The 12,370-nt window shown below is 31.1% G+C and overlaps 4 protein-coding genes across 4 annotated transcripts; all 4 read right to left on the reverse strand.

Moving 5' to 3' along the window:
* Window positions 1-878: 878 nt before the first annotated feature.
* On the reverse strand, window positions 879-2,678 carry LOAG_03194 (hypothetical protein). The gene is made up of 4 exons (XM_003138731.2): window positions 2,478-2,678; window positions 2,229-2,370; window positions 1,746-1,901; window positions 879-1,362 (listed from the first exon to the last, which is right to left on the reverse strand). Exons 1-4 carry the CDS (start codon window positions 2,653-2,655, stop codon window positions 924-926), a joined length of 915 nt encoding a protein of 304 aa, XP_003138779.1. The 5' UTR covers window positions 2,656-2,678; the 3' UTR covers window positions 879-923.
* A 2,345-nt stretch (window positions 2,679-5,023) lies between these two features.
* LOAG_03195 (hypothetical protein) lies at window positions 5,024-8,205 on the reverse strand (the record flags this gene model as incomplete). Its single annotated transcript, XM_003138732.1, has 5 exons — window positions 5,024-5,191; window positions 5,704-5,769; window positions 6,089-6,202; window positions 6,932-7,066; window positions 8,035-8,205. The coding sequence occupies 5 exons, from the start codon at window positions 8,203-8,205 to the stop codon at window positions 5,024-5,026; spliced, it is 654 nt and encodes a 217-aa protein (XP_003138780.1).
* A 1,017-nt stretch (window positions 8,206-9,222) lies between these two features.
* Window positions 9,223-9,543, reverse strand: LOAG_03196 (hypothetical protein; the record flags this gene model as incomplete). The annotated part of the gene is made up of 1 exon (XM_003138733.1): window positions 9,223-9,543. The coding sequence occupies one exon, from the start codon at window positions 9,541-9,543 to the stop codon at window positions 9,223-9,225; it is 321 nt and encodes a 106-aa protein (XP_003138781.1).
* A 483-nt stretch (window positions 9,544-10,026) lies between these two features.
* Window positions 10,027-10,294, reverse strand: LOAG_03197 (hypothetical protein; the record flags this gene model as incomplete). Its single annotated transcript, XM_003138734.1, has 2 exons — window positions 10,027-10,099; window positions 10,134-10,294. 2 exons carry the CDS (start codon window positions 10,292-10,294, stop codon window positions 10,027-10,029), a joined length of 234 nt encoding a protein of 77 aa, XP_003138782.1.
* Window positions 10,295-12,370: the final 2,076 nt, after the last annotated feature.

Below are 12,370 nucleotides of genomic sequence, written 5' to 3' on the forward strand. Positions count from 1 at the left end.
TTTTTTCTCCATCTTTTATCACTGACTCTCTTCTCTTATAAGAAACAATCAAGGATTCCTATCAGTAGAACTCATCCATCCATGTTAATTCATAAACCTTACCATATACAGAATTAGATTGACAATTGCTGTTAAACTTGATCATGGGATTATTCCATAGATACCAAATAAAGCCTATTAATACAATGTTTTCTTTCATTAAAAGATTGAAAAATTCCGTCACGAATAATAAATTACTAAATTAAGCATTATTAGTTCGCATGAAGTATAATAACTTGTTACACTTCTTTTTTTTCCCCCAGACTTCCTCTGACATAAAAAGAACTGAATAAAATCCGCCAAGATAACTGTTTCAGTTGAGCTTTGAATAGAAATTCAACCATTTATTTAGTCAATCGTCCACATCTCCTTCTGCAACATCATCACAGAATACATTTTTACCACAAACAGTTAATAGTATATTAATTTTATTTAGTTGGAAAAAGTGAGATAAAACAATCCAGTAGATGGTACCAAATAGCCAAATAACAAAACCCTGCACAAAACATACCTTTTCTTCATTGTATTATATATTTCGAAATGAAATTCCGGAAATATAAAAGAATTAAGTTTTTAATGACTTTATGGTGAGAAAAAGTAAAAGAACAATGTTAAGAATGAATAATTTAGTTAATAAAGTCGGACCACACATCCATATATCCAAAATGCTTAATGAAATTTACCGTGATATTCATTTATATGAAAGTTTGGTTGAATTCTCGAAAAACTGTGACATACATCTCTACTGCTTATTGATCTACCAACCCTGACATCGTTAACTTCTAATACTTTGCTCCACTTCACTTATGCATACATTTTGCTTATTAATATTTCAAAAAGCTATCTAGTTATCTTATAAAAATATATGGATATGATATCATTTTTTATGTTTGAAATTGTGCCAAAGCATGAAGAATTGCAATTCGAGCATGCACTCGACTACCATTATCAATTGACTTCAACGACATACAAACAAAATCGGCGAAGCACTCGTCGGCATCACGAGGACCGACTGTTCGGTCAAAGACGGATTTTCGTTCCGCTAAACGCTGCAACGCTTCAACACTACGCATCAATGCATGTGCAACTGTATCGGATGGTGAATCTGGTGAAGGGTCCAGTCTAGAGCGTTTCACTGGTACTTTTTCAAGTGCCATCAAATCTGCTACTTCTGTTACAGCCGTTGTTGTTGCTGAGCTTACTGGCGGTGTTGGAGATTTATGACTTGCTTTTCGGATCCTCAGTCGTTTTGGTATCGAACGCTCTGGTCCAGACGATGAGGGAACCGTTTCTTCTTGCTCCATTAACATGTCATCACCAATCCTGAAAATCAGTGGAATAAATATGAGCTTTCATGCACTCTGCAATACGGCAAGTACTTCTATTTAAAGTATGAAATTATATATAAACAAAAAAAACTCCTTGAAAATAGACTTTGCTACTGCAAAAATTTGTTTCGTATGATTTTCACAACGCTAAAATTTGTAAGATGTGTGAAACGTCGGTAAAATGCATGGCATAAGATGGAATGACAAGTTATCAGATTCATTTTATCGCCTTTTTGAGGCAGCAAAATTGACTTCTGATTCCTTTCAGTTAACCGGCATTAATTTTCTCACTCACAATATTAACCAAATCTCATAAATGCTAGCTCTAACTATCAGAAAACTTATCATGAAGTTTTGGGGGAAGGAAAAACGAACAACCTGTTATCGAAACTATAACTGGTATCCGATGACTGCTCAAATAATTCCGGTTTTACAAACATAGATGTTGTAACATCGCAATGAGTTGCAGTATTGCTGCTGCTTTTATCACTGCTGTTGCGGTTACTACTTCTGTTAGGTTTTGATGGCGTAATCCTAGGTGAGCAAATGTTTCTAATTCAATTACTTTAACATAGTAATGCAATTTTACACAATTACAACATATTTGTAAAACGATTATCGTTTAGAGATTTCAAGTGTCTGTGACTGAAGCTAGCTTTAAGCCTGGTTCTTGAAATATCAACTTGAACAAAAAACCACTTCAAAATATTTTTCAAGGACTTTACTTGAAAAGCTCAGTGAAATGTTAGAATAAAAAACACTTTTGAAGAGCTATTTAAATGTCTCATCCTTAGTTCAACAAGTATTTGGATATGATACTGACAGTGAAAGGATAATGGTAAGAAATGGGATATGTTAAACCTATTTTCCGTGCAGGAGTTGTCCAAGAAACAGAGATCAGCATAATAGGAGAATGATGACCCAACACCGCATGTCATCACACGTCGACGTTCCTTCGTATATCGATCGCGTAACGTACGCCAACGTGTCTTCACAGCTTCTACTGAAGTTAACAACAATTTCAACAGCACTACTTTTGTTGGATTCTTTTTGCGAATTAAACGAATTATAAATTTTTTTAGCAAATAAAAGATATTATCCCTAACTAACCCTTCTCATTAAGTTTAGCAGCAATTTCAATCCACGTTTCCTGTTTCTTGATTGCATTACCATACAGAGGATGAGAGAAATCATAGATTATTGGATTCAGACGTACTTCTCTGATTAAACTATCGTTGAATGTAGAATCTGGCCCACCCTTCGATGACATCACTGAACTGTTACCCATCTAATGCATCAGAATGCCTGAAATATTCAAAATATGTGCTTTTATTAATTTTGTTTTTACCCGAATATGCAAAATTAATAAACAAACGGTTCCGAATACTAAACATACAGATAATAGCATCCCAACAAAGAAGAATTACAGAAATCAAGCTAAGACGATCCTTCTTGTCGCAAGAAAACTTATCTACATCCTGTATCGGTGATAAACGAAAGTTGAGCTAAGCAGATTCTTCTTGTTAGAAGAAAATGCCTACATCCTATACCGATGAAAAAGTTAAAGAAGTCGAGCTAAGAAGATTCATCTTGTCACATGAGAAATACCTACATTCTGTATCGATGATAAAATTGCTTAAACGATCATGCTAATTTACCGGGAGTGATAACGACTGCGCAGGTTTCTTCATATCAAATTTCACTCACAAATCTCTCTCAAACAAATTTTTTAAAAAAATCTTTTTTATCACTGAAATGACCTAATTTTGCAAAATCATTGCTATTTCGCGTTATATTTTCGTAAACATATCCATTACTAAAGTAGTAAATTATACTTTCGTAAACATATCCATTACTAAAGTAGTAATACTGCGTCATTTACGTCCTATATATATATATATATATATATATATATATATATGAAGACTCAGATGGACAGTTGTTACCAAGTATTTGTCATACTTCAGTCCTTCGGGGTCAATCCAATAATGTAGCAAAGGTCAAAGTGAGAAAGTTATCGTTGACGACAGGTATAGCAATCGAATGGAAAAGTTTATACATATACAGATTTAAATGCAAGGAAGACAAAAACATCTGTTGGTCGTTGCTATCGTCGGAACCGACTGAGCAAAACCATCAATGCCTGCCGGCCGGTCGGTACCAATGCCGACCTACAACACCGTCGTCCTCCACTCCTCTCCATTGTCATCGCCACGATCGATCCGGGCTTCCCTGCGTACCGCTTGTTCCGTCGTCAATCCGCCGAAGTTATCTACACACTAGCATTTTACAAAGTGTCTATATTTCTGTTTCGTTGTCTCTGTTACATATCATATGTGTTTCTATGTATGTATGTATATATATATATGCGTATGTGTGTGTATGTATGTATGTATATATGCATATGTGTATGTATGTGTGTGTATATGTGTATCTGTCCATGTGTCTATCTTTGTTTGCTCAATTGTTCATAACACACTTCTGCGGACAATTCTGCGGTCCACGGTGGAGGAAGTTAGCAGAATGGTAGATGGCTTGGGTCATAGGTCATAAAGTATAGTTATTATCTCGAAGTAATATTATTATCTGTTAGACAAGATTACTTCCTTGTCCTTCGAGAGGATATAATAAGTACTATTATTCCTCAAATAAGGTAGCATATACCTTCATAATATTATTTTATTAATGCTGGTAGATTTTCATTGATAAATTAAATGTTTATTGATTTTGTAAGCTGTACCGCGATTGGCTAATAGTTATTTAAATAAAGGAAAATAGACTAATTCCAGGTGCTCTGGATAAGTTCAAATTTCAGGATTTTTTCATTCTGTGGCAGTTTAATGAAAAATTCCCTAAACAAAAATGTGGTATGAATGTGATCGTTAGAAGCAACCTCTCTTGTTAGGTATTATAGTTTGATTGGAATAAATATTTCTTTGCAAAAGAAAAAAATTTAAAATCAGGAAATCCAAATATGATTTTGAGAAAGGGATTGATAAAAAGATTTTAAAGAAACAGAAATTTTAAAGCCAGCAATGGTCACGTCATGATCACGCATATACGCGTACGTGTAACGTAGTTGGTGTTGAAATTCATTATCTCAACAAGAGATATTACTCTTCTCGAAATTCACCGATGTAAGTCATTCATTCAAAATATCTGGGAAAAAATTCATTAGGAAAAGAAACGCTTTCAGTACCATAATAATCATAATTTGATTGATAATGATTTATGATTATGATTACTCAAATTAATTATTATGACAATTATGATTATTTTAGCAATCAAATCACGATTATTTTAGCACTGAAACAATGAATAGGACACATGGTGACGGAAAAGATAAAAGAATGACGAGAAGCTTGTGAAAGGAAAGTATTGATATAATTGATAATACAGCCAGCTTCCAGTTATTTCTTTGTTTCGGATAATGAACGAACGAAGTGATACTTTGACAGCATAGATTCTTCTTGATCTTCTTATCATTCAGCATTCTTTCCTTTATTATTTAGGACAACCATTTTATTCAAAATTTTCGGGAAGTTTATTACCTTAAATTAGTTGGCAAATTTCACTTTTAAAACTTTCCGAAGAAATTTATATTTCTTTTTTAAAAATTTTTCTTTGTACATTGATAGCAGCAATATTTTTGCATATTATCTTGAATGGCAGTAATTTTGTGAGGAAGTTGAGGATGTAATGGCATCTTCGGATGATACGGCTAATTCGGAACTGATTGATAAATCGGTATCATCTGGCTTGGCATCTAATTTTTGTGGTTCCATTACGAATTCATCAGGCTCCGGATAATCGCCGATCATTGCCTGCAAAAAGTCCTTCAGTATTGGTAGTCATGTCATGTTAAGTTCGATATATTCTTGAAATTTCTTCAGATCTGAGGTGTTCAAAGAGGAATTGCATTATGAGTTCATCAATAACAAATCAGTCGTTTTTAATCTCAAAAAGATTACAGTATCTCCAATATATTAAATGTAGGAATTGTAGCAAATCAACGACATGATGCGACCTGGTATGATCACTTTAGTGATTCACTTAGACTTTTTTTTCGGTATTTTTAAGTAAAAAAAAATCTTATTCTCCCCGTTTGCAAAATCAGCAAGTTGTGGGAAATGATAACAGTGGTCGTTATGATTAATCTATGATAACGAAAACGAGTCTAAAGAAATTTTTTTACGAGCCGGAAACAAGCCTAGAGAAATCAAATGCATAAAACCCGATACATCATTCGTTTTGCAAATTTTGCTAATATCCATACGTATCTCTTTTTCTTCCCAGTCCTTTGACCATACTTTACTGTAATTTAAAACGAACTCACTTTTAAGCCGACAATATCTCCTTTGACAACCAATAACTGAGGTAAATTATGGAAATCTTCAAAAACCTACAATTCCAACTTTATTAGGAATAAAAGTTTTAGCTCAGCTACTGAGACATATATTGAGTAATTAATAAAGTAAATGATAACAGGCATTCCTAATAAAGTCGGATCTGTTATTAATTACTTAACATACGTTTCAGTAACTTCCAGACTTAGAAGAAACTTTTGAGAACAAATTACACTCTGACCTCTCTTTATAGAAGTCAGTTATTATTGCTTCTGTAAAATGATGCGATACATAAAAAATATTTCCTGAGAATTCATAATGAAAGTTGAATGACCTTACACAAATTGCGAAACCTCAAATAATAATATGGCTTACTTCATAATTTCGGCATTTATGCACAATAAGCTTTTTGAGTTGAGGATGTTGAGCTAATTCGACCATTGTCCCGCGATTAATCTTTTCGAGATCAATTTCACGCAAGTATATGAACTAAAACAACAGGATAAGTATTTCATAAAAGTTTATCAATTTTTTTTTCCAATTATGGCATACTTATGACCATCTAATAAATATAATATACCTTCGTCATCATTAAAATCTTATATACAACTAAAACAATGGTTATTCATTCAATACATGTTTTATCTTGCAGACAAAGTATCCTCAAGCATCTTCTCGAGATTAATCAAATGGTCTTCAGTATCAGTTGATACCAAGTCATAGTCATACTAACGTATTATCGATTGGTACTGGAATACTAACATATTGAAAATTGAGATCAGTAAAAGTAAAATGGATGTATATATAGGTATTTACTCTTTAAAATTAACATCTCATAGTTTTCAAACTTATTGGCTTATAAAGTTAATAACCATCATTCCCACAAAATAAACAAGCTCGCGCTAGTTTCTCTTAGTTGAATAAATATAATAACTCAAATTAAGAGATGAAAACACTGAAATGTTTAAAATAATCTTGGCATATCATTATACTATTTGAAAGCTGTTCACTTTATCTTGCATTTAATCTGATAAATTATCGTCAGACGTTCAAAATGAAAAATTTTTCTATTCTCAAGTAATTTCAAACTTTTTTTTCAGTTTCCGAGAAAAAGGATAGCAAAATTACACCCTTGCAGTAATGCAATGAAGTCTGAATAGAAAAAAAAAAAGAAAATTTATGATATGGAAAAAAAAGGAAACATTCTAAAGAACTAACTTGAAGACAAGGCATATTTCTTGCCATATAGGAAAAGAAACTATCTGGTAGAAAAGCATAATCAACGGGTGTATCCACAATACATACACGTATCACTCGATGCTCTAATTTCCTCAGCAATGCTAATAAAGGCCCCTGCAAAGTAAACATCTTGTCTGAATGAGGAGTCTAATACTTGTTTAATAAAAATGAAGCCATAAATCAATATGTACTAGTCTTGCAGTATTCCTTTTTCAACCATTTTAGAATTTCAATACAAATGAGAAAATTGTTTCAAAATCGTATAGAAACTAAATTATCTCGAGAAATTGTTTCTGTTGAAATTGTATTTGTACTAAAGCAAACTTTGAAATTTTGAAAATTTAAGATTCATTCAGTGTTAAGCGATTCATCCATTCAGATAATTTTTCATGTTTAATTTCATCAATTTTTCATTCCGAGACAGATGTCTATGAGGAAGTTATGGAAAATGATAAACAAGTAAAATAGAATTAGCTATAAAAAAATAATGATCATGAGTAACAAACATTGATAAATAATTAAAAGGACTTTTATTGTAACAGTTATTTTTTTCCTAATCTAATCTGAAAGTCTGAAATAAAACGATACATAAATAGATGTCAATTAAGACATAATTACCAGAAACAATCAGATTAACTTCCTTCCAATTTACTTTTTCTAATTGATCTACATCAGTCAAATGTGATAATATCTTTGTAATCTCGAATTTTCAACCTTTCAAACAATGAAACGTCCAAGTAAGGTTACATGGACTTAAATTTGGTTGAAAAGGTATGTATGAAAAACTTGCACAGGATGATAGCAATCTTCAAATACCAAACTTCGAAATTATTGTAGCCTATTTAAACTAACCCTACCGAAAATGAGACAATTAAAATTATTTGATATCGAGTTGCTATGTTAAGGATTTAAGCTAGGTCAGGCTTGTACATTTTACAAGTTGATTAGTTGAGAAAGTAATGAAAATCAAATTAACTAGTTCAAATAAAAAGAAAAAGTAGGTTTGTTTAATTTTATTGGTTTAACTAAGGAAAAAGTAAATGATTTAAGTTTATTAGTTCAAATTAAAAAAAAAACGAAACCTCATGTTCATGGAAATGGCAACTACAGCAATAAATATAAGCCACTTGTCGTTTCCAAAAGATTGGTCCATCAAAACTCATATTAACAGTCATTTTTTCATGTCCACTACAGTGATTCTTTCGAAATATGATATAAACCCAAACAGGTCGATTATCGATCTGTGATGCCATTAATGATACCTCACGCCACTTTCGATTCACTAATTCAAGCCTATAATTCAATTTCATATGAAGTTCCATAAATTAGCTTAGAAAATGAAATGGATATTAGGAAAGGTATACTGTATTTGTATGATAATAGATAAGATTCTTGTATGAGGTATATTCCAAGAAAGAATGCAAGAATTCTCGATGATTTAGCTATGAATAATGAATGACATGCGACAAATTTTAAAATACACATCCCAGAGATAGTGAGATGAATGAAGAGATATGTATGAAAACATGAATATAAATGAATGTAAGTAGAAATATTTCAAAATGACACAGACATAAATGGACAGACACATACACACATACACATACACAAATAGTTTGAATGATTAGTTATATATCATCGAACAAATCAAAATGACTGAAGAGTAAGGATGAGCGATTGCGAGGGAATGTGGTTGGCTTATTTTTCACTGATTTTCAGCCTAACCAAAAATGAGCCTTTGTTATGTGTCTACCTCTAAGTCTAGTAAACTTGATAGGCTTTTTATTCCAAGAAATCTGATAAACAACAATTATTTTTATTTACTCAGAGATATTACTGATTGTTATCAAATGAAGATAAGAATTAAAAGGGAATAAAATTAGACATTGCATTGAATAGGGATGGAAATGAATGATAAGCATAAATTGATCTATATAGTTAAGTAATTTCCCTATTCATATATGTAAATTATCTTATCATTATCTTATCAGTTCTTCAATTCATCTAAAGAGATTACAGAAAGGAAGATAAACCGCATGAGAATATAATACAAATAAAATGATAGAAGAGATATGAGACTAGATGATAAGGAATCTGATGAGACACTACGGTGTCACATTAAATCCCAAAGGAGATGAGGAGAGGAATTCAAGGAACATAGTTCAGGCTAAGATTACCCGGTCTTTTAGTAAACCGGAACAATAACATTCCCACTGCTTACTCTCTCAATTAAATGAATAGAAAAGCAAAATGTCCAATCCATCATCCGTTTATGTTGTGAATATCCCATCCGTAAACATATTTCCGTATGTTTGTTTCTGCAATGCTTCTGTGTCTGTCTCTGTGTGTGCATATGTATGTTTATATATACGCATATGTATACATGTATGTATGCATGTATGTTTGTTTGTGCGTATATATGTATGTGTGCGTGTACATATGTGTGCATGTGTGTGTATGTGTCTGTGTGTGTATGTATGTGTGTGTATGTGTGTGTGTTGTGTCTGTGTCCGTATATTGTGAAGCATGCATAATGCAACAAAATGAAAATGCATAAAATTTAGTGTTCCGCGCGGTATAAGTTGTCGCATGAGCAATTAGCACAGCGATATGCTATAGCGGAAAAGTTGGTTAGGTGTAAAGTAGCATGAAATTTTCTGCGAAAGAGAAGAGATGAAGAGAAGTATTCGAACTAAGATGTAAAAAGCAATTCAGCAATTTCAGCTAATCCTTGAATAAAATGTTACATATCAGTTAGTCATAAGTAATGATAGCGATGATAGTATCATTATAAGTTAGCAATTTCAGCTAATCCTCTAACGAAATGTTACATGATATGTGTAACATTACAAAATGCTACATGATATGTAACATTTTAGCCATAAATAATGATAATGATGATAGTATCATAAGCTTTACTAATGATTCAAACTTTTTCCTATTTACTCTTAGCAATCCATTTATCTTTTCCGCACTATCATTTTGAAAAATAATAGCCTGAGTTGAAACGAAATATCTCAATAAGAGAAGTACGACGTAAAAAATGATGCAAGATGAAGTAATGAGAGGTGGCATTATGCGTTATTACATGCCGCAACCGGCATTATAAAGCGGAATTGTTCGATGGACTGATTGCACTGAGTAACGCTGAAAGCATTTGTCATTCAAATGATTTACTTACCTTGTTCGTTGTTTAAATGAAAGTTGTCGAAGAATTTTTGCACCAATTTCAACCGGTAACTCTTGTACTGGATCAATTGTTAATATGCGCCGATAGGATTGAACTTGATATCGTCGGTTGCTATAGTAAGTTTGGTCGTATTTAGCGCCTCCGGAATGCATTTACCTCTTGCTGTTGTAGCTTTCGAATCCAGATATAAATTACTTGGAATAAAAATTTCTTTTTCCTTGCCAATTAGGACAGTTAAATACTGAAGCTATCGAGCAAATTCTGTTTCCAATAAAATACTGGAATATATAATTTATTTAGTTTGTGACAAATAACTCTAACTTTGACAATAGGCGCAACGTGCGGAAGTCACTTAACAATAAGAAATTGAAAGAACTTATTGAATATATTTCCGATTATTACGGATAATGCATCCATAATGAGATCCAAAAATCATTCTGGTATAAGCCATCAGCCAGATATTGATGACGCAATACAAAATCATTGAAGTATTAACTTTTTGGCTTGTAATACGATGATTAACAAAGAGATACTTTGTATTTTTATTCCAGATTATTCGCACTAATTCAATTATAAATTAAATTATACAAATATAGCAAAATGAAATTCTTCCGCTGCAACATTATATCAGCAATTGGTATTTAATTTTAAAATTGCTAATTAACGGTAAAAATCTGAGCATTCACTTATACAATTATGCAAACTATTTTCTAATAATTTCTCTTTTTTGACATCGAAAGTTAATGAAAAGATTGAATTAAATTCAAGATTTTTAATGAAAAGATGTGAACTAAATTCAAGATTTAATAAAAATTATTTGAGCAGTATTTATTTGAAAATGATTGATTTGATTGTACAGTCGTAGCATTAAACGGTTGACATATTTTAAATTGAAAACATTTACTATGTGAATTTTTTAATTCAAATATAATATAAAAAATAATTGTGAAATTAAAATCAATCTACAAATTGCTGCCAAAAGAAAGTTCCATTTGAAAGTGAAAATAAATTTTAAAATTTCCGATTCTTATTTAATGCCAAATGAATGGAAGAAAAGCTAACGTATCTTTTAAAGCTTTAAAACTAATTAATATTAAATTAGATTTTATTCATTCCCATTTTTTTTTTGATCTTCTTGCAAAATTGATATTATATTTTAAAAATACATGAGCTAATAAATTAGTGTAGCTTCATCGAAGGTCTAGCTTTGAGGGGCGGGAGAAGAAAAATCTCATATATACTGAAATAACTATTCAAAAAAAATGGAAGTATTGCACTAAGTGATTTGTCTAACAAATTATGAAATATCGTTGACTGTCATGACATTAATCAATTTTCATTTTATTGATAACATCAATCATTGATTGAAAAAATTTATTTTAGTTCTTTATTCCACACCCTAGTAGTGGTACTCTTACAAATTATTTCAAAATTTCATCCACTTTCGTCTAAGATTTGTTTACGCCAAAAGATAATTATGAAAGAATGCTTGAAAAGTTATTTACGTTTTTGTACTTTTATACTTTCAAAAAATTTTGACATAATAGTTATCATTTACTTAAAATTTAACTTTCTCACTTTTGCCCATAAATTTTATTTGAAAAATCGCTTAACTAAAATTTAAAAAAGTAAATAATTTTTTAGCAAAAAAGTAAATGAAAGTAAATAAAACTAAAAACTAACTATAAAGTAAATCATTCGTAGGTATTCTTATCATACAACTTTCACGTTTTACGTGTAATTTAACGAACAAACAAGAAAAGTACACTTCAAATATATTTTCAGTATGAGTACATAAAAGTAAGCATTATATAAGTATATAATTGTGAAATGTACAAATTTAGAAAATTTTTGAGAGAAAAATTTTCAAAAAAGAAAATATATTGAAATTCTAATAATTTAACTGTACCGCTTGATATGATGTAAGTATTCGGCGCAAAATGTAAACCATTATTGAAGATGAGATGAGCATTAAATCTTCTAAAAAAAAAAAAAAGAAAATTTCAAAGTTAGAGAAGATTTCTTAGTTAAAACTATCACAAAATGGAATATGGAAGTATTTTATAAAAAACTTTCTCAACTATTCCATTTTTAATTTAATTTTTCTAACATATGGATAGATTTCAGTGAAATTTAGTAAAATGCCCAATATGCATAGGCACATAAAATAAATTTGAAATCATTAGTTTAGTCATAGAGAGTTCACTTTTTTGCATTATTAAATAATG

The sequence above is a fragment of the Loa loa genome, assembly GCF_000183805.2.
Source record: "Loa loa unplaced genomic scaffold supercont3.35, whole genome shotgun sequence".
Taxonomy (NCBI): Eukaryota; Metazoa; Nematoda; class Chromadorea; order Rhabditida; family Onchocercidae; genus Loa; species Loa loa.

Excerpts from the sequence above, each read along its gene's own strand:
- LOAG_03194 (XM_003138731.2), bottom strand. The coding sequence starts at position 2,655 with ATGGGTAACAGTTCAGTGATGTCATCGAAGGGTGGGCCAGATTCTACA. Across the intron at positions 2,371-2,477 it reads TGCTAAACTTAATGAGAAGG|TAGAAGCTGTGAAGACACGT; the intron begins GTTAGTTAGGGA and ends TGTTAACTTCAG. Across the intron at positions 1,902-2,228 it reads AACTCCTGCACGGAAAATAG|GATTACGCCATCAAAACCTA; the intron begins GTTTAACATATC and ends TTGCTCACCTAG.